The sequence below is a fragment of the Cyprinodon tularosa genome, unplaced genomic scaffold (genome assembly GCF_016077235.1).
Source record: "Cyprinodon tularosa strain WSP-4 unplaced genomic scaffold, ASM1607723v1 ctg229, whole genome shotgun sequence".
Classification (NCBI taxonomy): domain Eukaryota; kingdom Metazoa; phylum Chordata; class Actinopteri; order Cyprinodontiformes; family Cyprinodontidae; genus Cyprinodon; species Cyprinodon tularosa.
The window spans coordinates 447,949-475,931 of record NW_024038856.1 but is presented as its reverse complement, the minus strand read 5'-3'; the positions used below and the strand labels follow the sequence as shown (position 1 = coordinate 475,931).

At 40.9% G+C, this 27,983-nt stretch overlaps 2 protein-coding genes across 2 annotated transcripts; one reads left to right on the top strand and one right to left on the bottom strand.

Annotated features, from left to right (window-relative positions):
• Positions 1-1,662: 1,662 nt before the first annotated feature.
• Positions 1,663-4,811, bottom strand: LOC119784575 (probable pancreatic secretory proteinase inhibitor). Its single transcript, XM_038286677.1, has 4 exons — positions 4,640-4,811; positions 4,530-4,561; positions 3,218-3,330; positions 1,663-1,943 (listed from the first exon to the last, which is right to left on the bottom strand). Exons 1-4 carry the CDS (start codon positions 4,734-4,736, stop codon positions 1,898-1,900), a joined length of 288 nt encoding a protein of 95 aa, XP_038142605.1. The 5' UTR covers positions 4,737-4,811; the 3' UTR covers positions 1,663-1,897.
• A 3,273-nt stretch (positions 4,812-8,084) lies between these two features.
• Positions 8,085-20,984, top strand: polr2b (RNA polymerase II subunit B). Its single transcript, XM_038286668.1, has 25 exons — positions 8,085-8,236; positions 10,018-10,090; positions 10,269-10,419; positions 11,648-11,760; positions 11,864-12,083; positions 12,166-12,324; positions 12,395-12,559; positions 12,656-12,852; positions 12,930-13,049; positions 13,297-13,483; positions 13,582-13,725; positions 13,813-13,952; positions 14,044-14,155; positions 14,323-14,477; positions 14,770-14,968; positions 15,991-16,159; positions 16,361-16,457; positions 16,534-16,628; positions 16,715-16,965; positions 17,909-17,998; positions 18,535-18,642; positions 18,777-18,890; positions 20,260-20,420; positions 20,501-20,696; positions 20,774-20,984. The coding sequence occupies exons 1-25, from the start codon at positions 8,218-8,220 to the stop codon at positions 20,861-20,863; spliced, it is 3,525 nt and encodes a 1,174-aa protein (XP_038142596.1). The 5' UTR covers positions 8,085-8,217; the 3' UTR covers positions 20,864-20,984.
• The last annotated feature ends 6,999 nt before the right edge of the window (positions 20,985-27,983 follow it).

The following is a 27,983-nucleotide window of genomic DNA, read 5'->3' as shown; positions in this document are numbered from 1 at the left end:
CTGTCCAGGGCTAGAGCTAGAAAACATGTAGCCAATCATTGGCCACCCCTACCATTTTTTCTCTCTAATACAGATGGTGGCAGCAGTAATACTCTCAAGTGGAATATTCAAAACATTTAAATGTTTTGTGGTTAATTATACACATCAATTTACTAACATCAAAGATTATAAATACAGATTTCATGCTCTTTTCAGAACTAGATTTTGTGTTTTATGGGGTAAAGAGAAAACGTGTCTCTAGTCATCTAGGAGACTTCAGGGAAATGATAGATAAATAACTATTTTAATAAAAACTTATCAAATAATCAATGTATAGATATTAGTGCTTGTAAATATCAATTTTATGCAGAATGTTTATTGATACAAGTAGGTAAGTAATGACGATGGAAAAGATTTACGCCCCAGATCTCAAAACTGAATTGTATCCACTATACCTTTTATTTAGAAAGCACAGATGTTGAAATATATGCATTTACTTGTTAGCAAAGGCTGTAGGAAAGTATAGTTTGTCTTTATTTAGAAAATATGGATGTTTTGCTTGTTAATTTTCCTGTTGGAACAGTTTAGATTGACCCTGAGGGTCTGGCACCTCTCCGCTTTCGGCCAACCCCTCAGTGTACATTGGTTATTGCCTGGCCACCCTTATAAAAATGTTCTGACTACGCCTCTGCTACTGTTCCAAAAACTGCTCTATCCTGCCACAGCTGGTTGGTCCAACCCATTCTTTGTTTCACCCACTTACTGAGGATTTGTTCATTCTGAGGGGTTCAAAGACAACCTGGACTTTGTTCCTGATCCTGAGGTCTCCAATGAGTTGAGGACAGACTCAACTCAAGGTCCTGATTCAGAATCTTTGGTCTCAAGCTCCAGCCCACTGATCATCAGGCCCATCTCCAAAGATTTATTGTTGGCCTCTTCTACCTTGTGACTGGGCTCCTGCTTTCCACAGTGGCCTCCACACTTTATCTCATGGCTCCTGTGAAGTTCTCCTTCCTAAGAGTTCTGTTGTGGGTTCCTGCATCCTCCTGGCTTCCCCCTGGGCAACCTTTCTGCAGAATGCAAAGCCCCTCAGCCCCCTCTCTCCTCTGATGGTGACCAGTCGGCCTACCACAATCCATCCATCAATGTTTCATCACAGTCACTTAATTTATCTGTGATAATAAATATTATGAAAGTACATATTCCAACATCCTGATCCCTTCATTGTTTTTCTGGAAGTCTGTCATCATTATTTAATATTTTAGTTACACTGCTGCTTCTGGTTTGTCTGTGCTTGAGTTAAAAAAGCAAAACTCTAATGACATTAACATATTTTAAAGAATGTGTTTCAATAAGGTTTTTCTTTCTAGAAAACATGAAAAAGCTGTCTGTTACTCTACTTCAAATTTAAGCGAAAGGCTGGAATACTGGAATTAACATTATGCTCTTAACATCAAGATTAATCCTACTTAATCTGGAAAATAAATTATATTTGAATAGGAAAATAATTCACAATTCTACAAAAGCACAATATTTGTTGTGGTGGAGGACTAGAATAATCTTAGGCTTATATTTAGTACATATACACCTGTCTATAACTTTCCATATGGATGTCGAACATGAACATTAGAGCAACCATTCAAGGGGACATATACATGTTTCTCCCTAGAAATGAGTGAAACATTCAGAGGAAAAAGATGTATTTATTGATTAAAAGATGCATGAAAAAGGTTTACAGAAAAATGAAAACTTAAAGACATTTCTAAAGCAGCATTTATCAAATAGGAGCACAGATGGCTGCATGTACTAGTGTACATGTTTGAATGCTAAAGGCTAAAAGCTACATTCCATCATAATCCACATGGGTGTGGTGACATTAAGGATGGCGTCATCTGAAAATGTTCTGATGAGGTCATCTTCAGCATGGTCCGTCCACTACGATCATAATGTCAGCGTTTTTTTCCCTGTAGAAAAAAAAAAAACATTTTTATTTCACTCTTATGTTAATAAGCTGTCATAATATTGTATTTCTCTGTAAGATCAGGACAATGATGCAATTGAAACTAAAATAAATCTTATCAAAGAACTTTTGATTGTTTTGATATAATTTGATCTTTATTCTGTTAAGGTTTTGTCTCTACTATAAATCTTTATTGTTCTAAATGTCTTTGAACATCTTTTTTTGTTCTCCTCTAATAGAGAAAATTATCTGTAACATGCTAAAATTTGTTTCTGCTTAAAGTTGAAGATCCTCCTCTGAACAGATCTATTAGCATCATCCTCTCCAAACTGCTCTCTGTGATCAGATTGTTTGGGATCAAAAACCAATCAGATTCATGAACACTTTGGGATCTGGATGGAAAATAATGAAGTAAAATTTTTTACTAGCGCCCCCTGTTGGACTGAATGTTTTTATTATATTTTTGCAGATATAATTAGATGTTCTATTATGTCCTCCAGTCTGTTATACAATGGAACCTGTCATAATTAAATATTAGACATGTTCATGGTTTACAAATTCGCTGACAACCATAGACAGAAATGTGCACATCCTCTGGTATTTCGTTTATCAGTAGATTTCTTTCAGCCTCATAATGGTAAACACTCCTCTTATGCAGACTAAAACTGTTTACTTTCACACAAATCAGTAAACTGCAGTTAACGTTCTCCTGTTAACCAGCAGGGTTGGAGTGTTGATGTTTGACTTATTAACTCAGACTACAGACAGTTGCTAGGTATGTTTATCCTGATTTGTGGTGCGGGTCCCTAGACCCTGGCTTTCTAACAAGCTGGATGTGTGAAAACATTTGAGTTTGGGGAAACTCTAGGTCTGTGTCCGAATGTCCAGCCTATTCATTATATAGGGCACCATATAGTGGTTACACCATTGAATGTTTGAACGTCTAGTGGATGAAAAAATTGTGGACTTGAAATTTCCTACAATGCACCTTGAAAAGTGTGAATTGTGCATTCCCACACTGCTCCCCCCGGCGCCACACAATGGCAGCCCGATGTTCCCCAAGGAGATGGGTCAAATGCAGAGTGAATTTCCCCATTGTGAGACAATAAAGGGATTTACAAAACATATTTAGATAAGAAAAGCAGCCAGTAATTTATTCACGTTTAGGACCCTTTTGCTGCAAGTTCCATTGAATTGGCTACAAAGAATATTTAAACTTCTACAGAATAAGGAAACATCTACACACTGCTCCTGTTTCACGAAGCTTCATGTACTCACAGTCGGTGGACGCACAGCGAGCATTCGTTGGGATAAGTGATGCCGTCGCTGCCACACACCGGGGAGTAATTCAGAGGACATGCCTGAGTGACGCTCATCCCCACACAGGAGGGCTGCAGGACAGACCATTCACAAGTTTACAAACTCACATTCACACCTGTTTTAACAGTTTTTAATATCATAAATCAGGAACTAAACTCAGGAGACTGTTTTAGAGACCACAGGATCAGTAGCCTATGTGTGACCCTGGAGGCAGGAGATCAAAAGGTCCAGGGTCCATGGTCTGTACACTATGAAGGGTATACGATTTTATTTTTTTCTAGTATGCACATTCATCTTTCCATCATCCATAAATATAATTTGAGTAAAATAGGAGATAGGGGTGGGGATTTCTATCTTTAGAAGGACAGGCCTCCCTGTGCTGCTCGCAAAGTTAACTCCAGGCTGCTCAATCAGGAGCCTCCAGAAGTGACAAAAAAAAAATCCTAGATTTCAAAATGTATTTATAAAAAATTAGTGATTTGCCTTATGTTTTTTGTACATAATGACATGATTCCAACTTTGAAGTATGGGGCGGAAGGATTATGCTGTTGGTTTTAATGCAGGAGCGGCAAGGAAAGGAAAAATATTAGCATATTATTTAAGCAACATCTCAGGACATCAAGCATGACATTTTTAGCTTTGGGAAAAATGGGTCCTCTAAATGGACTCTGTCCCTCAACACCTTTTAACCTCAGCAAAAAGGTGGCTTAAGGACAATGACATCCATCCGTTGAAGAGGCAGTCTAAAGTTCTGATCTAAAAGGTCTGGAAAAACGATGTGAGAGCAACCTGATCAATCACACAGTTTATAGCTACCAGTGAGGAAAGGCATACAAAGTTCAGAATCATAAAAAGATGATACAATTATTTCTGAAAAAATTCAGTTTGTCTCAGTTTTCTAAAATTGAACAAATAAAAACAGTTTTGATGAAGTCTTTTCTAAGTCATTGTCAGACTGAAAGAAATACACCGAATATACTGTATGTATTACGTGCATCTTTTTCTTCCTTTGGCACTTTCTTCTCCTTGGACTATTTGAGCTGATGTAACTAGTACATTTCTCCACTGTTAGATCAATAAAGGAAATCAATCAATTAACAAGGTGTATGTAAATGTCTGGTTTGATCTCTAAAGCCAGACAATAACAGGATGGAGGAAGCTGACAGAAAGTTACATGATGATGAAAACGCCTCACTCCAACTATGAAACTGCTTCCTGTAATTTTTAAACTTATTTTAAACTCTCTGATTTAGTTTTTTTAGCTTCTTACCCTCCTATAGAGTCTTGATTTGTCCTCAGCACCTGGAAAACATATTTGAAGAATGGATTAATTGCCACATTATGATAAATTAGTTTGCTTAATTTTATGAATAGAATTACCTGTGCAGAAGAAAAGGGTCAGGAAGATGAGCACTAGAGTCCTCAGAAACATCTTGGATGAAAGTTTCTCCTGAAATAAGCGAATATGTTGTCTCATTGCCTGCTTTGGTTTATCTGTGAGCAGGTCTGGCTGCTCCGGCCTTTTACGGGGTCCATGTTGTTGTGTGAAACAATGTGAGCTTCTGTTGTTGTGACGGCTGCTGCGGCCTTTTGTTCCAGACATAATCTGTGGATCAACATTCTGTCTGCGTTGAAATGTCGCTGACAAAGTGCAAAAATGTCCGAAGATTGGAGGAGTCACAGAAAAACAAGTCTGGCTCAAATCGGGACAGAAACTGGTGGAAAACTTTACTTTAAAAAACGTGAAATAAATATTTCTTCTTCAGGCTAATCAAAAAAAAAACATATATGCAAAGAAAACAACACTAAAATGTTATTTTCTTTTCTTTATACTACCGGTAACTAAGCTAAACTGGAGAAGAGAAGGTCAGTATGATCAGTGTTTATTGACATAAGGATATGCTTTAAAATGTTAACTTTTCCAATTGTATTTATTTTATCACCAGAAAAAGATGAGATCTGTGATAGTTTTTTTTTTTTACAGAATATATTAAAGACAAAAATATATACTATTAAGGTTTTTCAATTAAACATCCAGAATTAATTTTAGAGAGGTGAGCAGAAGACTCATAGATGTCCTCCTATTGTGAATACAGACAGGTTAGGGGTTTCCACCCTTCATGAAAAGCACATTGCTTTTCACAGACATCATTTTCTTGACTTTATTTTCATTTGTATATTTTTTGTTTTCATTTTAAACTTTCATTGATCACCTTGAAATTGGATTTTTATTGCTTTGATTGTGACTAATTGATCACATAATCATCAGATAAATTTATTGATAATCCAACTGTTTCAAGCACATGGCATCCTGTGGTGAGTGAAGCATCTGACTGCTGGAGATTAGTCATTTTATTATTGAGTTTTTCCTGCAATATTTGACTCTTGGTTGCATTGATTTTCTTGGAGTGATGCCCGTGTCCAGTGCACATAGTGTGCCGGGGTCAGCACTGTTTATCAGCTATGAATGCTACAGTGCTACACCTATTGGTTAGTGATGTCAGAGCCTTGTTTTTGCTGCCATGTCTTTCCTCATCACTCAACAAAACACCAATTTGCAACAATTTCAGCAGGAAGTAGCTAACAATCTGAGGTTCTAAATATTTACACAAACATCGTGACTCTGTTGATTTGACATTGGAGTTGTTTATTAATTGCACAAGGCAACAAAATTTAATCTAAATTAGTCTCAATATTAAAGCCCAACACATTTGTATAATGCATTGATTTCATTAATGTTCTCTGTTCTTTAAAAACATAAACTTAATACAGGCCAAACTTGAATGACAGAGGATTTTATCAAGACTTAGAAATGATTATGATTTGTACAGGTAGCCATAAACGTGCTTGCAGATGCGTGAAATAACCAAAACTGCTGGTGATGTTCAACAAAAGTGTAGAAAAATTGAAGTATAAAAAAAAGAACAAGAGAGAAAAACAGAGACATTATTTAAGTAAAAACTTCAGGACTAGATGGTAGCAGTACCAGAGCAGAATGTGGAGAGGTCACTATAAAGACAAATCAAAACAAGACAGAAGACAGCAAGAAACACAAGAACTGATTTAACTGCCTTCTGGAAGACACACTTTAACCATCTGACAGTTCATAACACAGGAGATAATGAGACAGTATTGGAATGGACCATTTTGGGGATCATAATAAATCAAAACTGTAGTTTGAAACCAGGTATAGGTCACATCAAGCTGAAGCTGGCAAGGAGTATTGGAATAGTAGGAGAAATAAAGCAAATTTTAAACCATAAAACCCAATCCAAAGAAACATCTTTAAAACTAAGCTTCAACTGTTTTACATTCTGTAAAAATATACGATTAGGATGATAAACCATGATATATTATACATGTTTACAATTTGTTTTGTAAATCAGGATTAATTAGTATAAACTGAAACTGTACACATTATATTTCCGTAAAAAGATCAGCATATGTACACAGAGATCGGCATATCTACACATTATAGCAAAGAACAAGTTACTCTCTGACAAACTCAGAGTATGTTTAAGGAAAGAGAGAAAATATCTGAGCTAAGAGGGAAATTTTACTTCAAATAACAAATCACAGCACTTCTGTTGTTAGACTTAAGAATTTCCGCAGTTTCCATTCTATTCTAATTTGTTTCTATGCTATTCTACTCTATACGTATTCTACGAGTTCCTGGTACACTGAAACCATAAACAGTTTAACTGAAATTAAAAATAAAAAGGAAGTTATATACAAAATGAAAAGCTTCAGCCTATCTTCTCAGCCTGTTTAATACTATTAAATCAAATAAGAATTAATGAATGTATTTGAATGTTAACTGATGTCTATCTACAATAATTTGTGAGGAATACCATAAAACTTTACCATCATCATCAGTGTTAACAACTACTCCAAGTACTTATTAACAAAGACAGAAAATAATGCAATATATAATGAGAATAATTTTTATAATACATTTCTTTGTAGTAATGGCATGAATATATTGTCCAATAAAATATCACCGGGGATATTTTAGAGCATCCTACTTATGCAATGTATTGCTTGAAACTGGCCTTTTCACAGGAAAAAAAAACAACTAAAAGAGTTAGAGCCTCCATTCAAATCTGGCAAAAGAAGGCACTTCACAAACTACCGAACTTTTTAGGAGATTTTATACTGATGTTTTTTAACCTAAAAGTATTTAAGTATAACTGAGAAGGGAACAGATATTTAATTCCTACTTGTGTTATTGCACTCTAGCAATCAAACCAAATGTACATGCAAAAAAAAAAGTTTGTTAAGTGGTTGGGATATTGTTAGATTTTGTGGTGGGGAGGCCCCAAATGTTTGTCAGTTCATAACTCAAACTATCAATTTGTAACGGTGAATAAGACCCTTATCCCAGAATGCTCTGTAAGCGCTGCCCAGCATGGCAGACAGCACATTGCTCCCTGAGGAGATGGGTTATATGCAGAGGACAATTTATCCCAATGTGAGAAATTCTAAGGATACCAGCATAAAATAATACATAAAAATAAATAAAAAGGAAAAGGCAGTAGATTGTGATTTTAAAGCATTTTCACTCCATATGAACTGAATATGCAAGAGGAATTCCACAGAGGTCTGTAATCAGGCTTATTTTTTATTGTTTTTATAACATTGATGACATAAAAATTTTATTAAAAAATGAACTGATAAAAAAACGTAATAAAAAAAAATAATAATAATAACTGTTATAGTAAACGGGCAGAGTTGAGCTGGATAATCCAGGCCCAGAAATACTGAAAAGCTTCTTCACGCATTGCGCCATCTGATCAGCAGGTGGCGCCATCGATGGTTAGAGGCTCCACTAAGAAGGTTTAGCTACTGAAGAAGAAGACGCCGCGCCAGCCGACGTGCCTGTATTGTCAGTTTAAAAGTGTAACAGGTTCGGTTCTGGATCACAGTTCGGGGGTCTTACTCTGAAAAGAAGCTGAAACATGTACGACCAGGACGAAGGTAAGCCCTCGAGAACCTATTGGAGCAGGAAGTGAACAAGACGTCAAAACAAACTTTTTTTTAAAACCATTAAGCTAGCTAATGCTAACGTTAGCATCAATGCGCAGGAAAATTAACCTGATTTACAAGATATCCTCATCACCAACTCTGATTAAACATGATCGTTTAGCACGAGAGTCTGTAGGGCTTTAATCTGTTGTCTTCTACGAGCTTAAAAAAATCTCATTGTAATTATTTGAAGCGAACCGCAGCTAATGCTAGAAGGGGCTAAGGAGAAGAAGAGGCTTTATTGTTTCTCTTACCGGGTAATTTTGTTTGGCATCATAATTCTTCAAACAAAACCAAATACTAACTGTGTTAATGAGGGTCACTGTAGATAGCAAACGCAAGCTAAGTCTAGTTCAGTACCAGATCATTACTACACTGCTGATTGATTGATTGACTGACTGACTTTATTGATCTCACACTGGAGAAATTTACTTCAGTAAATTAAACAGTCAATAGAGAAGAAGAAGGTGGCAAAGGAAGAATAAGGGGCATAGGCTATATACAGTATATACAGTGCCTCCACATATGACAGCTTTTTAATGTATTTATTTATTTATCATTATACAGGGTTATTGTACAGGGCATTTATATAGATGGATATTCATATATATAGTTATTACACTCGGTATCAGATATAGAGAAACAGGTTATTGCACAGGGTATTAAATAGTAATTGCACATTATACATTGCACAAGTTAATGTCCTTGTAGTGTCGCATTGTAGAGTCTGGTTGCAGCAGGGATGAATGATCTGCTTTAGGTCCTCTATAGTCTGATGCAGGCGGTGGAAGGTGTTATCCATGATGGATCTATGCTTGGACAGCATCATCCAATGGTGTCGTCGTATATATTTCATGTTTTTTATTCGGTGTGAACTGAAGAATGAATTGATGGATGTAATTACATTCTCTGGAAATGGTTGTTCTGCTTCCAAACCTCAAAAGGAACAGCCCTCTGAGCCTGACTGTAAAGTGGATACACAGGGCGACAGCTTAACGGCATCAACCAGTAATGAATGCTGAGAGCAAGTCAGGTTTTCGATTTGTTAATTAGATTTATATAATATATTGGATTTTACCATGTTCATAAAATGAAATTTTCTGTCTAAGGGGAATTCACCCCACATTTCATAATCTGAGATCCCCAGAAGTGTCCTGGGTGAAACTTAGGGAACCTAATTTTCATTTAATGCTTATATAACAATACTTATAAAAAAGCTACAACAACAAAAAGCTAATACTGGATAAAAATATCAGACACCTAATGGATCAGTTTATCTCTAGTCTGTATGTCCCTCACACATTGACAGTGAAAAAGATAGACACTTTCTGCTGCATCTATGTCTAGGTTATTTTTTTCCTGAACTTTTATGATAACGACATCAAAATGACAAAAGCTGCTCCCATTCCCCTGTACCGTGCCTCAAAGAGTCAAAGCTTACAGATATTTTCAGCTGTATATCCAGGGCCTCATGCATCAAAGTGCACAGCTTTCATTCTAAAGGTTATTGGAGAGGAGAAATCTTTAAACGTATATTGTCCGAAATCTTAGATCTATAAAACCGTGTGTGCAGACAGCTTCCTTCTGTACCATTGACAGCTTTCCTTCATGAGATGATTTCAGAAATGCTCTGTGCAGAATAACAGGCAACAGATTTTCCAAAGACCGAAGGACATACCCTGACAACAATAGATACTGATCACATGTTTTGTTCTTGATTTTCATTTTGCCAGATAACCAGTATGATGAAGATGATGATGAAATCACCCCTGATCTGTGGCAGGAAGCCTGTTGGATCGTCATCAGGTAACGTCCCCTGATTGTGTGATCATTTGTTACCATTGTGTATAGAAACATTAATGGTTAGTTAACGGAAATGGAAGTTCATTCTGGTTAAGCCACTGCAAAGGTTCTGTTTCAATCGAAGATTTGAAAGGACTCTTTAATCTTTCCTGCCTCTTATTTTGATCGCTCTCTCTTTTAGCTCTTATTTTGACGAGAAGGGCCTGGTGCGGCAGCAGCTGGATTCGTTCGATGAGTTCATCCAGATGTCTGTTCAGAGGATCGTGGAGGATGCTCCACCCATTGATCTCCAGGCTGAGGCCCAGCACACTTCAGGGGAGGTGGAGGAGCCGGTGAGTTGAGGACCAGAACCAGTTTCTGCGATCAGAACCTAGTTTAGGCGGGGCTGGGTTTTGGTATTTTTCAAGCTGTTTTATTTAGCTGTACAAAAACAAACCCTGGTCTGGACCAAACACCGTTCCAAGACCCACTTTATCACGTATTCTCAGTTCTCTTCCAAACAGACTCTGGTGTGGTTTTGGACTTAATAGATGCATAACAGACAAATCTATCTGGACCTAAAGCTCCATGATTGTAGTAAACATGACACTGAAATCTTCCTGATGTGCCATCTCTCATTTAGCAGTGCTGCTTCCTTTGACTTGTTGGAAATATTCTCCCACTCTGTTTCAAAATGAGACGTAAAAGGAGCAGAATAAGCTGCTTTTTAAGGTCTGAACACCCCGGTTGCGTAGGACTTTTTAATTTCCGATCCAGTTTTTTTCCATTTCACACTGACTGCTTATAGAGAGGCTCTGACTAGGCAGGGTGAGCTTTTCACTTCTGTCTCTGTGCTACACACAATTTAAAACAATTTTCCACATTTGACTTGGACAGATGAGGAAAAGTTATAAAAAAAAAATAATAAATAAATAAAACACTAGCACATTCTATAAAGCAAAGCCCCACTTAATGACTGTGCAGCACCTCAAACCAGAAAAGATAGAGAATGTTCCTATGCCTATATTAACAACATAATGAGATAAAAATACACAATAAACACCATGAGGCGGTTTATATACTGACTGAGGCAGAGAGGTGATTCTCAGAGAGAGATCTGAGAATTTTATTGGTTTTCTTTTTTTTTTTTTATAAATAGTGGAGAGATACGCCTGGTTTACCTCCTCTGTCTGCACCTTGTTATTTTATTTTTTTGAGAGGCTCAAAGACAACTTTACTAAATCAATTTTTTGATGAGATTGATAAATTGAGCTTCTCTCCCTCATTTTTGTGAGGCTCAGAGAGGATCACTACTTAATCCGTTTTCTGTCCTCCTAAGCTCCTATCATGAGAAAAGTATTATATTTATAGATGTTTTAATGAAAATCGTGTCAGGTGGGATCATCCCCGCTGACAATCATCATCACGTGACTGGTATTGTTCCAGGTTATAGTTCATTTTATAAAAATGTGAAAGGGCACCTTACAAATGTGGTCCAAACCAAAAAAGCTGACTTAGAGACTCCGGAGGTGAATTGACCCTGAGATGAGCTTCACTGAGGCGTCACTATGTGTGTTTCAGCCTCGGTACCTGCTGAAGTTTGAGCAGATCTACCTGTCCAAACCCACCCACTGGGAGAGGGATGGAGCTCCGTCTCCAATGATGCCCAACGAAGCTCGACTGAGGAACCTAACGTGAGTCTGACCTGGAGAAATATCACAAGCTGCTCTGCGCTGTCACATGGTTCTGACTCATCCATCCTCTGCGCCCCCCCCCCCCCCCCCCCCCCTCCTCCAGGTACTCTGCCCCACTTTATGTTGACATCACAAAGACCATAATAAAGGAGGGCGAGGACCAGCTGCAGACGCAGCACCAGAAAACTTTTATTGGTAAAATTCCCATCATGCTCCGCTCCACCTATTGCCTTCTGAGCGGCCTGACCGACAGAGACCTGTGTGAGCTCAACGAGTGTCCGCTGGACCCTGGAGGTTATTTCATCATCAACGGCTCTGAGAAGGTACTCCGACGTCTCTGCTCCCTGCTGATTCCCCTGATGCATTGCTGAGCAGCACCAGAACCTGAACTGTTGGTACTTTCAGGTGCTGATTGCGCAGGAGAAGATGGCCACCAATACAGTTTACGTTTTTGCCAAGAAGGACTCCAAGTACGCTTACACAGGCGAATGTCGGTCCTGCTTGGAGAACTCATCCCGTCCCACCAGCACCATCTGGGTCAGCATGATGGCCCGAGGAGGGCAGGTGAGTTCTGCTCCGGGTTGGACCCTTTGTTCTGCTGGTTGATCGCTGATTAGCGGCCTTTCCCTCTCAGGGAGTGAAGAAAAGCGCCATCGGGCAGAGGATCGTGTCCACGCTGCCGTACATCAGACAGGAGGTTCCCATCATCATCGTGTTTCGAGCGTTGGGCTTCGTGTCCGACAGAGACATCCTGGAACACATCATCTATGACTTTGACGACCCTGAGATGATGGAGATGGTAACAACATAATAGTTGGTTATCTTCCCCTCTGTCATCATGGTGAGCAGGTAGGGGGATATAAATCCACCCTCTCTGTTGCTATTGTGCTTCTAGGTGAAGCCATCTTTGGACGAAGCCTTCGTGATCCAGGAGCAGAATGTGGCGCTGAACTTCATCGGGTCCAGAGGAGCCAAACCTGGAGTGACGAAGGAGCGGCGAATCAAGTACGCCAAAGAAGTTCTGCAGAAAGAGATGCTGCCGCACGTCGGAGTCAGCGACTTCTGTGAGACCAAGAAGGCCTACTTCTTAGGGTGAGTCCATTACTAAGCTCTGCGTTTACAGTTGTGAGAGAGAGATCAGTTCTGACCAGTATGCTGCCATGTTGCAGGTACATGGTCCACCGGCTGCTCCTCGCTGCTCTTGGTCGGAGGGAGCTAGATGACAGGGATCACTATGGAAACAAGAGGCTGGATCTGGCCGGACCCCTGCTGGCCTTCCTGTTCAGAGGGTGGGCTACTCACCTCACCTCACTGTATCTGCTGGAGCCTGCACACGTGTACAGAGTACCCGCTCTCACAGATACAGACACTCCGAAGGGGTTTCTAGTGTGGTTCTGTGATACATAGACATGTTCTGAGTGGAACAGCGTCATATTTATTCTGGATTCTCTGATATATCCCCACTTAGCCCACTTCTTTCCTGTTCTTGAACTCTAATTTTTCTCTATGTAATGCAGTTTCCTTCTTTTTGTTCAGGATGTTTAAGAATCTGCTGAAAGAGATCCGCATCTATGCCCAGAAGTTCATCGATCGAGGGAAAGACTTTAACCTGGAACTCGCCATCAAAACTCGCATCATCTCCGATGGGCTAAAGTACTCTCTGGCCACTGGAAACTGGGGCGACGTGAAGAAAGCCCATCAGGCTCGAGCAGGCGTGTCCCAGGTTAGAGCTCCTGTTGATAATTTTCCCCTTCACAGTGACTGTAAGGCTCCCGGATAACACCGGAACTCACCTGGAGACCTCTTATTGTCCTGTTCCAGGTGTTGAACCGGCTCACCTTTGCCTCCACGCTGTCTCACCTTCGCAGAGTCAACTCGCCCATCGGCAGGGACGGAAAACTGGCCAAGCCTCGACAGCTGCACAACACCCTGTGGGGGATGGTGTGTCCTGCTGAGACCCCCGAGGTACAAACCAAACTGGATCGATGTTTGTTCAGATTCACTGATGAAGATTGATCTTTTAGTCTTATTGGTTTTATGTGACACTTGCAGGGCCATGCAGTGGGTCTGGTGAAGAACCTGGCCCTGATGGCCTACATCTCTGTGGGCTCACAGCCTTCTCCCATCCTGGAGTTTCTGGAGGAGTGGAGTATGGAGAACCTGGAGGAGATCTCCCCTGCTGCCATAGCAGAGTCAGTTACATTTTGCTTTAATTTGAACGCCTCTGTTCCCTTTATGTTTCTGATCCAAGTCTTAATTCATCATCTGGTTCTACTGTCTCAGTGCCACTAAGATCTTTGTCAACGGCTGCTGGGTTGGAATCCACAAAGATCCAGAACAGCTGATGAACACTTTGAGGAAACTCCGCAGACAGATGGACATCATCGTTTCAGAGGTGAGTTCCACCTTTCCCAGCAACCGCAGCATCTGAACCGACCGTTATGTCTCTGCCGATGGAAGGAACAAACTCTCTGAAGCATTGATTTGTCTCCGATGAAGATTTCATTCAGTGTAGAGAAGAGACGGGTCGTTGAGTGATCCTGTTGGTTCTGGTTGTTCCAGGTGTCAATGATCCGAGACATTAGAGAACGAGAGATCAGGATCTATACTGACGCTGGAAGGATCTGTAGACCGCTGCTTATTGTGGAGAAACAGAAACTCCTGCTGAAGAGGAGACACATCGACCAGTTAAAGGAGCGGGAATACAACAACTACAGGTGAGCCCAGTGAGATACTAGTAGGTGTGTAGATATTAGGATGTTTTGTTTGTTTTTGTTTTTTCCTGTTTCAGTATCAGCATATTCATCCATGCGTGCATTTTCCAATTAGATCAGGTGGCAGCACATATCGGCGATCAGTTTAACTGACTCACATCTAAATAATCAACATCGGCTTAATTTAAAAATAAAAAAACTTTTGGTGGATCTGTAGAGTGTACATTGGTCTAAACCAGGTAGTTTTTTTTGTTTTATTGTACCACTGAACTGTGATGTTCTCTCTGGCGTTCAGCTGGCAGGACCTGGTGGCGAGCGGCGTGGTGGAGTACATCGATACCCTGGAGGAGGAAACAGTCATGCTTGCCATGACTCCTGATGACCTTCAGGAAAAGGGTGTGGCCTACTGCTCTACATACACCCACTGTGAGATCCACCCATCCATGATCCTGGGAGTGTGTGCGTCTATCATCCCCTTCCCAGACCACAACCAGGTAGCCTGTGATACTAGAGGTTTCATGATTGTTATGTTATTTTTTTTACCTCAAACCTCCCAATCTGAATTGATTTTGTTTTTTGTCCTAAATTCAGAAGTTAATCGTTTTGTAAAGAGAGAAACTGTCTTCAATGACTTTCACACAATCAGATATTCCTGTTCCTTATACCCATTTACACTACGCTTTTGAAACCGTGTCTAGAGCGGTCTGAGCACGGTAACAGAGTAACTGTTGGGTATAAATGCCAAGCAAAACTGAACCGGACCACACCAGACACAACTGAACCGCGCTAAACTGATACTAGTTCATCAGTAGGGCTCGACACAGTTCAGTTCTGGCTCAGTTGTCAGATAACAAAGAGCGCATGAGCAGACCGCGTCATCCCCCTTATAGTCAGCCTCCGTAATCATTACATTTCATACATTCATAAAAATACTAGCTTCCCTACCTGCCACACAATTTCCAGGGATGATTCTGCTTAGTAGAATGTGATGAACCTCAAGGTCTGTCGTTGTTTCCTGTGTCTGTAAGCCCTGATTATCTGTCGTATTCACTTCCCAGAATCTGACTGTCAAGTAAATTCACCAAAGGCTGCCTTCTTCACCTGACTCTCCTCAAATAACATAATATCACAATTATAAGCAAACTTCCTGAATGTTACGGGCGCAGCCATGTTGATTTTTTTGATTCCCTCTAGAGGGTATCGTGGAGCGCCGATAGCAGGCGAGGTGCGTTATGTGTAAGCAGCCATAAGGAACCGAGCTCGGTACATTTAACTGATCCAAGCTCGGTCCAAACTCTGTTTCAGAGGAGTAGTGTAAATGGGGCTATAGTGATCCAACTTGGTTCTTTGAGAGATCACAAGTGTCTATTCATAATGAAATCTGATTTTTTGAAGGTTGTGTCGTTGGAACATTTTTTATCTTCTGAATTGTTCATCCTCTTCTTTAAGCAAGCCTGGTCTGGGGATTCTGAGATGTTCTGATCAGTTTTTCCATGTTTGGTTTTATTCCCCTCAGTCTCCCAGGAATACATACCAGTCTGCTATGGGAAAACAGGCCATGGGCGTCTACATCACCAACTTCCATGTGAGAATGGATACGCTGGCTCATGTCTTGTACTACCCTCAGAAACCGCTGGTAACCACCCGATCCATGGAGTACCTGCGCTTCCGGGAGCTGCCAGCAGGTGACGCTCTTACTCACTGATAGACAAGCTGTTTAAAGGCAGGAAATGTCCAGAAAAATTTGAATCAAACCTTCCTTCTGAAGCTTTGGAAGGTTCTTCTTTTAACAGAATGTCCAATTTCCTGAAACCTGCATTATTTGTTGAATGTTTGTCCTTCAGGTCCACAAACGCCTCTTAGCAGTTTTCTCCTTGTCTTTTCAGGAATCAACTCAATCGTTGCCATTGCCTCCTATACGGGGTACAACCAGGAGGACTCTGTGATCATGAACCGTTCAGCTGTGGACCGAGGCTTCTTCAGGTAAGGAACGAAGGGAAAAATCTCTGATTTGGTCCCAACGTTTGTTTCCTTTCTGAAGGATGCCTTTCCGCTCCAGGTCTGTGTTCTACCGCTCCTACAAGGAGCAGGAGTCCAAGAAGGGATTTGATCAGGAGGAAATCTTTGAGAAGCCGACCCGTGAGACGTGTCAGGGTGAGCACGTTTCCACACTCTGGAACATCTCAAACACATCTTTCAAAAGTTAATCCTGGGACTGACGGAACGATTTCCATCCATAGGTATGAGACACGCCATCTATGACAAGCTGGATGACGACGGACTCATTGCGCCTGGCGTCCGCGTGTCTGGAGAGGACGTGATTATTGGTAAGACGGTGACTCTGCCAGAAAACGAGGATGAGCTCGACAGCACCAACCGGCGCTACACCAAGAGGGACTGCAGCACCTTCCTGAGGACCAGCGAGACCGGCATTGTGGATCAGGTCATGGTGACGCTGAACCAGGAGGGCTACAAGTTCTGCAAGATCAGGGTGAGGGCAGCAGTGACCCGTGAGGGCCAAATGGATCATTATAAACGTGTTTTGGTTGAGACAAACCTAAATGTTAGTTCTCACTCAGCATATTGGTTATGGAAAAAAAAATGGTGATGCAAACTTTCCTGCACCATTTGCAAAAATGTAAACTTCACTACTTCCTTTAAAACCGTTAGCTGTAGACATTTAATTCATATGCAGTTTGCTATGGTGGCTGCAGGGGACAGTATAGCCCCGAGTCTCCAGTGATCGGTAAAAAACCCTGTCAAACAACTGCAGCTCTAAGCAGAGAGCAATAAGACTGAGAAGTTTTATCAATTCCACCTTTTTTGACATAAAATGAACTTCAGAATGTGGCATCAGATGGCATCAAAATGCTATCGTTCAGCATATTTCAGCTTCAGTTTCATTGGTCACCAAAATTAATGGTAGGGATCAAAGTGAAGCAGGCATAACAGGATAGTTTTATTTAACTTTAATATCTTGCTGGTGCCATCGAGATTTTATTTTAAATGAATAATTTGTTCAACTTTATTTTTTACTGTTATGTAGAAATTTGCCTAATTAAAAAGAACAGCAGAACATGTAGATATGCTGCACTTTGTTCACTATGATTAAAAAAATGGTGACTCACCTCAACTTTTCTGTACATAAACTTTATAAACCTTGTGCTTCAATATGTCACATATGTTTAGGCAGAACTTACTCTTTTACTGGCCCTACCCTAGTGTAATTTAGGAGTAAGTTATGGTTCTGACCCATGCTCTTGGACCAGAACGTCAGTCGATTCTAAACCTACTGCTCCTCAGCAGCTTGCAGTCCAAAGGTTACAGATGATAGAACCAGACCCACGCCATCACAATAGGTTACTATGGTGATTTAGCAGGTTAAACTTTTAATTTAGACACCATGATCCGTTATTAATCCTTGTGTCCTGCAGGTCCGCTCAGTTCGGATTCCTCAGATCGGAGACAAGTTCGCCAGCCGTCACGGACAGAAGGGAACCTGTGGGATCCAGTACAGGCAGGAGGTGAGCAGAACTCTTGTCAGCAAACTGTTCTCAGATCAGCTACAGCATGGTGTTCATTCATCAGCAGCCCGTTAGCTGCAACATTGATTTTATAGTATTAAAAAAAATTGAACTTTTGCTCAACACAGCTCTCAGTGATGCTACAGCTAAAAGATCCAGTTTTTTTTCCAGGAGAGTTTTCGGGATGATATACTCACAGTTTTCCCAGTAACAGCATGAAGAGCAGTGAAGAGAGAACTGAAGTAAAAACGACTGCAGCCTGAATGTGGCACTGCTAACTGAAATGCTAATCTGAGCTGATTAAAATCTAATTAAGACCTGAGCCAATGCAATAAAGTGAGTCTGAAATCAAATTGCTGATGGATCAGAAAACAGAGGAGCAGATAGTTTTCAGGACAGGGTTGGTGCAGCTGCAGGCAGGTGGGAGGTTCTGAACAATTGCTGCTCACAGAAGCTGGTCTGAGGTCAGTTTGTCTAGATACGAGTTCCTGTTTTAAGGGATCACAATGTAACGATCAAACTGTTTTGTTTTAAAGGACATGCCGTTCACCTGTGAAGGCATCACACCTGACATCATCATCAATCCTCACGCCATCCCGTCCAGAATGACTGTGGGCCATTTGATCGAGTGTCTGCAGGGCAAGGTGCACCTCTAATGACCTCACCGCTGTGTTCCTTACTGCTGAAGCTAATCAACAACCAATCAGTGAAATCATAGAACACATCTTTGGGTTTGAAGCCCTGAGTTTGGACTAACAGACTGTTATGTTTCTTTCAGGTGTCGGCCAACAAAGGCGAGATCGGCGATGCCACGCCGTTTAACGACGCTGTTAACGTGCAGAAAGTCTCCAACCTGCTGTCTGAGTACGGCTACCACCTAAGAGGAAATGAGGTCAGAGGGCCCAGCACTTCCTGGCTGTTGATCTGTTGCATTGTGGGATGTTGTTATCTAACATTTAACAGCTCAGTTCATGCTGAAGTTGTTGTGATGTCATTGTGACATCACGGTTACTAGCCAGATTATGATCAGCTATACAATTAAAAAGGGACATCATCATTACTGTTCCCTAGGGCTGGGTATTGTTCAAAAATTTTCGGTGCCGGTACCAATACCGATACCTTCACTTCGATACCGGTTACTGAACGATACTTTTTTCTATACCAGTTTTATATCAATTCAAAGAAAAAGAAAATTACTCAACATAATAAAGTACAAATCTTGAGTTTTATTTTAAGCTCTGATTTTTCCATTTACATTTTTCCTCTTACATAAAAAAAATTTTCAGTGAAGAACAGTTGCAAGCAAGTAAGTGTCTAATATTCACTGTTACATTTTGAGGACCTTTTTACTTAGCAGTTTTTCTTTAGAAAAATTAACATGTCTGCATTCTCAGGAGACAAACAAGCCTGTTGAATGGGATCCTACTGACAGCGCACCGCTGGTATGTGGGGTCTGAGCGGCTCCGACAGAGATAATATTGGAAGGCCGGATGGTAATCTGGATGAACTGACTACACTGATTAAGTTTTCAGGTGTATTTTCTCACTTAAAAACATAATAAAACTACTTTATTCCCACTGATCACAGCAAATATAGCTGCAAGGCAGAGAAAGGATAGAGTAGCTCCGCCCAACGCGCGTCAGAGAGCCAGAGCCGCAAAGCTGCTTCAGCCACACGTCAGAACCTGGTACAAGCAGCAAAAAGGAAGCAGCAAAAATGAAGCAGCAGACGTGTGAAAGCAGCATGATTCACTCCGCTCTGGCTTTGCTCTGCCCACGGGCTGCTGAGAGGAGGATGGTCGCGCCGGCTGCGGTCCGCTCTTCTTGCAGTCAAACACCGAGCAACTTTCTGCTCTTGAACTGTTTCCGTGCACGATGTATTGCATTGCGCACTATTGGCATCAGTCTTAATAAAGTGAAGCCACACTTTTGACCTGGGGGGCATTTTAAAGGGGTTCCATGACACTCGCAACCAGTTCACAACAGATACACATGAACCCCGGCTGTAGGCGTGACCACCTGTGTATTTTTCCTGGATGACGCAATCACGTTAAGTGTTACAGCCAATCACCGAAACTTGGCACCGAAAGACGAGGCATGTTTTGATACTCTGTAGAACCGAAGCATTTCGGTCGGTACCATAAAAGAACCGATGTTCGGTACCCAGCCCTACTGTTCCCTGACTAGTTATTTATCAGACAGAGCTTTGATCTGAGTACAGCGGTTAGTCGTTCAGTTGTCTGATTGTTGTTCTGTGGTCAGGTTCTGTACAACGGCTTCACTGGGAGGAAGCTGACATCTCAGATCTTCATTGGACCCACCTATTATCAGCGCCTGAAGCACATGGTGGATGATAAGATCCACTCCAGGGCCCGAGGCCCCGTACAGATCCTGAACCGGCAGCCCATGGAGGGACGTTCTCGGTGAGTGACACAACATGTCAGACTCACAGGCGTGATGGATTTGAGTTAAGGTAATGGTTGATCCAAACTGTCCCCATCAGTGATGGCGGCCTTCGTTTTGGAGAGATGGAGCGGGACTGTCAAATTGCTCATGGAGCGGCTCAGTTCCTCAGAGAGCGTCTGTTTGAGGCGTCAGACCCTTATCAGGTTCACGTCTGCAACCTGTGTGGACTGATGGCCATTGCCAACACCAGAACGCACACTTACGAGTGTCGGGGGTGTCGCAACAAGACACAGGTAAACACCATCCATAAGCGCCTGCTCATTATCATGCTGAAGTTCTAGACTGATTGATTTGTCTTTGGTTTGATCAGATCTCTCTGGTCCGGATGCCGTATGCCTGCAAGCTGCTTTTCCAGGAACTGATGTCCATGAGCATTGCTCCTCGTATGATGACATCATAAAATGGTCTAGTCAATCAGCTGCTAGCCTGCAAACCATGAAGTGACATCATCGTGCAGAGAAATTAGATCTGTTTATTTTGAATGTTTGTTTTTTTTTTGTGAATAAATGTTTTTTCCTAATGTTTGTGGTTCGTTCTGATTGGTTAAAACTGTATAAGCTTGATTTTGGTTCTGACCAGTTTCCTACCTCACAACCTGATAGTGGGTCTGGCCCAGGTACATCCGCTGTCTCAGAAAGATTTCATTCATAACAGGATTTCCAGTTTTTAGGTGTCTGTCTTTGAAGGCACGCACAGGACCAGTAGGAATGTCCGGTTAGTGTCAACGCTCCCCAATAGATTAGCAATTGCAAGTCTCGCTTCAAAGGAGGCCCGCCCTCTTTACACCTTTTTTTTGTTTTGTTTTTAAAGTTTTTGGTTATTAAATCATAGAGGTAAATTCACACCAAACACAATTTTTTTAGCTAGATTGGATAACTCCAATAGATTCCCACAGATATGGAGCGAAACAAAGCAGAGCGAGGAAAAGGTGATGATTTTAGGAAGCTGAATGACGCAATTGTGGCAAAATTTGATCAAATCTATCAATTGTCCACAGCTATTGATAATGAGAATGATTTGTGCTCCAGAGGACTATTTTTAAGATATAGAGCTAGAATTCTAAACCCTTAAAAACCTGCTAGTCTGCCTTCAAAATGTCCACCCCCACTCAATTATCCTAAATTAGATGCACCTGTTTGAGGTCGTCAGCTGCATAAAGACACCTGTCCTCCCCATACAATCAACTACCAACATGGCCAAGTCCAAAGAGCTGTCCAAAGATGCCAGAGACAAGATTGTACACCTCCACAAGGCTGGAGAGGGCTAAGGGTAAATTACCAAGCAGCTTGGTGAAAAAGGGTCCACTGCTGCAGCAGTCATTAGAAAATGGAAGAAGCTAAACATGACTGTCAAACTCACTCAGACTGCGGCTCCATGTAAGATATCACCTCATTGGGTCTCAATGATCCTAAAGAAATGTGAGAAATCAGCCCAGAACTTCACGGAAGGAGCTGGTCAATGACCTGAAAAGAGTTGGGACCACTCTTTTCAGGTCCAAACCAATGTTTTTTTGGAGGGGGACAGGGCCACTGCACTATATTTAGGAGAGGATGACCCCTCATGTCTGTCACAGTGGACATGCACCTACGATGACAATTTCAGACCCCTACATGATTTCTAAGCGGGATAACTTAAAAATAGCAGGGTTTCCCAATACTTATTTCTCACTTTGTAGTGATCTTTTGACCTTCAAAATTTAAAGAAGTTTATGGTGAATCGCATGTAGTTCCCACTTGTGTCACATTAGAGTATGACCAGTGATTAAATATTGTGTAACACCAGGATTGAGCAAGCCTGGTGCCATCATGGAATATGGTGAAACCGGCACCAGGATTGAGCAAGCCTGGCTGGTAATCTGGTCTAGAGAAGTTTAGCTGCTCAGAATAAATCACTTTGTTAACTTCTGTGTTACTGTTTTAATTAAACTGAGTTAAGGTTTAATTAAGCCAGGGTATTCAGACAAATCCAGACTGAGTTTTTGATCAATTGAAATAAAAGGTCTGTATTGATTATTTCTATAGATCATGAACTGGTAGAGACATTAGAAGTGAGTTTATGAATGAACTACTTGATTAATTTCTTCTGAAGGCTCAGCCTGAGGCAGGGCTGCTGACAGTCCTTTACAAGCTATTCCATGGTGCATAAGAAGGGCCAAGAGAGGATCATCATCACCGCCCAGAGGATCTTGAGGCACCAGCTATCCTATGAGGGACCTCTTCAGAACAAGCTCTCTAAAGAGGGCATGCAGCATTCAGAGGGACTTTCCTCACCCAGGAGGACCCTAGGGCAGGGGTCTGCAACCTGCGGCTCCAGAGCCACATATGGCTCTTTGGACCCTCTCCAGCGGCTCTTAATAGCGGCTAAAATGTACATAAAGAGCTAAATAATTTACTGTAATATATACCGGTATCAATAGCTTTAGCGTTTTTTATAAGATGGAAAAGAATGAGATTAAAAGAACCAGAAATATGTTTTAAGAGACATTTTTCTATGAATTAGCTTGAAAATTATACGTTTTAACATAAAAAATAGATGAATTGATTGTTTGAGATGGCAACAACTAATGTACTATACAAGATTTAAAAAAAAAAAAGGTTTTCTAGTTAAAGTCATGGTATATTTTGCCGCTCTAAACAGCTTTTATTTGGTCGTACTCTGGGCAAAACGGCTCTTTGGATATGAAAGGGTACAGACCCCTGCCCTAGGGGCTGGTTTCATAGTGCCCACTTACGAATAACTAAGACAACAGCGCTAAAACACTAATAATACACAACTTTCAGATTTATAGCCCTACTATTTATGCACTGTATTTTATTATTCACAGTGCTCCTCACACAGGTTGGTGGACCAATCTGTGCTGTGATACACATACCGGTAATTGGTAAAATGGTTTAGAAATAATATAATTAGTAAGAAACAAAACAAAACTGTTCTAGATTTAAAAGAAACCATTAACCTTTCAATTGCAACTCTAGCTTAAGGCTGATCCTAAGGCCCAGCTATGCTATAGCTATGCTATTAGAGGTTAACCCTTTTAAAATAAAATAACAAGCAAGCCCATCCTATATTAGCGATAACATCAGGGGTGGAGCTAGATGGGGGGCAAGGGGTGGCCATGGCCACCCTTAGCCAATCATTGACCACCCCTGCCATTTATTTCCCTCTAATACAGATGGTGGCAGAAGTAATACTCTAAAGTGGAATATTCAAAACATTTTATTTTTTTGTGGTTAATCATACACATCAATATACCAACATCAAAGATGATAAATACATAATTCATGCTCTTTTCAGAACTACATTTAGTCTTATATGGGGTAAAGAGAAAATGTGTCTCTGCAAGTCATCTAGGAGTCTTTCAGTGAAATCAAAGATAAATAACAATTTTGATAAAAACTTATCAAATAATCAATTGATGTAGATATACGTGCTTGTAAATATCAATTTTATGCAGAATGTTTATTGATACAAGTAGTTAAGTAATGACAATGATGATTGATTTACGCCCCAGAACTCAAAACTGAGTTTTATCCATCCATCCATCCATCCATCCATTATCTGACACGCTTGTCCCAATTGGCGTCGTGAGGGGTACTGGTTCCTATTTCCAGCTGTTAATGGGCGAGAGGTTGGGTACACCCTGGACGGGTCCCCAGTCCATCGCAGGAGTTTTATCCATTATACCTTTTATTCAGAAATTACGGATGTTTGAATATATGCGTCTATTTGTTAGCAAAGGCTGTAGGAAATTATAGTTAGTCTTTATTTAGAGAATAGTTAGTGTTTATTTAGAGAATTAATATGTTCTTTAATAAATTAAAGAACATGTTCATTTATTTTCTCAATTCAAGTGAAAAGATTTATTTGAGTTCATATTTCCAGTGTTCAAAACATTTATATATACAGGTTAAAATATGTGTACAGGATGATTAGCCTTTTATTGGTTGTTCACTGGGGATTCAGGTGTTCTTTGGCTTCATTCATACAGGGGAGTGGAACTACATTGTTTTTTTTAACCTCTTTCATTTTACTCTTCGTATTGTTTACTCTTTATTATGTAATTGATTTTTTAATGTTTGGAACTGCTGAACCTGACTGAAAAGACCAAGTTTTATTAATTTATTTTTGTTTTGTTTTTGCTTTTGTGGATATTAAGGGGATTGCAAGAGGATTGCAACACTTCCTCATTTGTGGTTTGATTGTGTCAGAGGACTTTCAACACTGATTTGAATTGTTGTATTCCAGGTTTTGTTGGTCAAATTCTGTTATGTATGATCTTTAGTTTTACTCAGGGCTGCTGCAACATGCAGACGGAGCTCCATAGTGTGAAGTACCAATGTCTGCTGCTCATTCTGATGGATTCTTAAAGGCCCTTTGAAGCAAATGTACACTCACCGGCCACTTTATTAGGTACCCCATGCTAGTAACAGGTTGGACCCCCTTTTGCCTTCAGAACTGCCTCAATTCTTCGTGGCATAGATTCAACAAGGTGCTGGAAGCATTCCTCAGGGAGTTTGGTCCATATTGACATGATGGCATCACACAGTTGCCGCAGATTTGTCAGCTGCACATCCATGATGCGAATCTCCCGTTCCACCACATCCCAAAGATGCTCTATTGGATTGAGATCTGGTGACTGTGGAGGCCATTTGAGTACAGTGAATTCATTGTCATGTTCAAGAAACCAGTCTGAGATGATTCCAGCTTTATGACATGGCGCATTATCCTGCTGAAAGTAGCCATCAGAAGTTGGGTACATTGTGGTAATAAAGGGATGGACATGGTCAGCAACAATACTCCGGTAGGCTGTGGCGTTGCAACGATGCTCAATTGGTACCAAGGGGCCCAAAGAGTGCCAAGAAAATGTTCCCCACACCATGACACCACCACCACCAGCCTGAACCGTTGATACAAGGCAGGATGGATCCAGGCTTTCATGTTGTAGGCGCCAAATTCTGACCCTACCATCCGAATGTCGCAGCAGAAATTGAGACTCATCAGACCAGGCAACGTTTTTCCAATCTTCTATTGTCCAATTTCGATGAGCTTGTGCAAATTGTAGCCTCAGTTTCCTGTTCTTAGCTGAAAGGAGTGGCACCCGGTGTGGTCTTCTGCTGCTGTAGCACATCTGCCTCAAAGTTCGACGTACTGTGCGTTCAGAGATGCTCTTCTGCCCACCTTGGTTGTAACAGGTGGTTATTTGAGTCACTGTTGCCCTTCTATCAGCTCAAACCAGTCTGGCCATTCTCCTCTGACCTCTGGCATCAACAAGGCATTTCCGCCCACAGAACTGCCGCTCACTGGATGTTTCTTCTTTTTCGGACCATTCTCTGTAAACCCTAGAGATGGTTTTGCGTGAAAATCCCAGTAGATCAGCAGTTTCTGAAATACTCAGACCAGCCCTTCTGGCACCAACAATCATGCCACGTTCAAAGTCACTCAAATCACCTTTCTTCCCCATACTGATGCTCGGTTTGAACTGCAGGAGATTGTCTTGACCATGTCTACATGCCTAAATGCACTGAGTTGCCGCCATGTGATTGGCTGCTTAGAAATTAAGTGTTAACGAGCAGTTGGACAGGTGTACCAAATAAAGTGGCCGGTGAGTGTATACCAAAGCAACCATGATACATGTTTAGGCCTGCAGCCTGTATGTAAAGAACATGCATACACACATTGGGCCTCATGCAAGAAGACACATTTTGTCTTAAATGGTTTTGCACAACTTATTTAATAGAAAATGCCACATGCACAACTATTTTTTTTTATCTTCTCAGGCACAAACAAATTTTACAAGTGCTCTAGACTTAATATAGGAGTCTTGCACAAACTGTCTGCTGTTATCCAAACCTGTTGTTTTTTTTTTTAAACAAAATTACAAAATGTGTTACATTTAGAAGCAATTGTCCAAGTTATATTGTGCAATTCTTCAATTATAAATTTTATTTTGAAATCGATGATGACAGAACTATCGGGTCACTACAACTGCAGCTAGCATGTCAGTATCCAGGGGACACTGGTTTAATTTTATGTAATTTCATCAAAAGAACAGTCAGTGAGCTCTTTATGGGATCAAACTACTATTGAAATCACATCTTGATCAGAAAATCTGGAAGTCGTAGCCATATATGGAATTAACAGGGCAGTAATTATGCAGATTTGCAATTCTCATAAAGCGCACTGAGTTTTGTACAGGCACCTGAAGATACCAGTTTGCTGAATATGATATGGGGCTCTTGAAGGAGCGCACAGTAGGAGAAAAAGTAAGAGAAATTTAGGAAAATACAAAAATGTTGTTGCAAGTTCTCCAATGTTTTTTATTGAGTTTTCTGTCTGAACATGTCTGCCTCAAATCATATTTGTTGATTTGTTAAAAGAAAAAAAAAAAAAATCTCACACGGTTATTTATTTAATTTCCCTTTGGGATTAATAAAGTATTTTTGGATTTGTGTTCCACTAACAGCATAACAGTTAGCCTTAGAGTTTTTGCAACAGTTTTCAGTTGATACATTCAGCAAAAATATAAAGGCAATGCTTTTGGTTTGCTCCCATTTCTCAAAGATCTAAATTTGCCTCAAGCAATGCAACACATCTCCTTCTCATAGAGTTGATCAGGTCGTCAAATGTGGCCTGTGGAATGTATGTCAACTCCTCGTCAATGGCTGTGCGAAGTCGCTGGATACTGGCAGTACATGCTGTCATATGAGCTGATCCAGAGAATCCCAAATATGCTCAATGGGTGATATGACATGTCCGGTGAATATGCCGGCCATGCAAGAACTGGGATGTTTCCAGCCAAGAATCGTGTACAGATCCTTGCAACATGGGGGTGTGCATTATCCTTCTGCAACGGGAGGTGATGTTCTTGGATGTATGGCACAAAAATGAGCCTCAGGATCTAGTTCATTTAAAATTCCATCAATGAAATGCACCTGTGTTCTTCATCCATAACAGATGCCTGCACATACCATGACCCCACCGCCACCAAGGGCCACTCAATCCACAACACTGACATCAGAAAACTGCTTACCCACACTACTCTGCACATGCTATCTGCCATCTGCCCTGAACAGTGTAAACGGAATTCATCCATGAAGGGAGCCCCTCTCCCACGTGCCAGATCGCAACGAATTTAAAGATTTGTCCACTGAAGTCAGGTACGACGACATACCAGAGTCAGGTGGCTGTCAGTGGCTGGAGGGGATAAACAGTTGTCATTATACACCTGAAGAAGGCGGGGACTGTGTTTTGAGATGGGAACTGTTCGCTGTTTTGCGTTTTCCAGGGTGAAAGTTTATACCTCAAAGCTGATGATGCATTGTGTGTCGAAATCATGTGTAATGCCCAATTTCCTTGATTATTCTTAGAAATGGAAGATTAAAATTCTTCAGAAATACACCCCCCCCCCCCCACCCCCCGTTTTACAAGTTTTAAAAGACGAACCAAACATCTTCCTGTTATGCAGAGACTGTTGGTAAAAGAAAAACCCCTGTTTCTGCTTCATATTCCTTTATAACAAG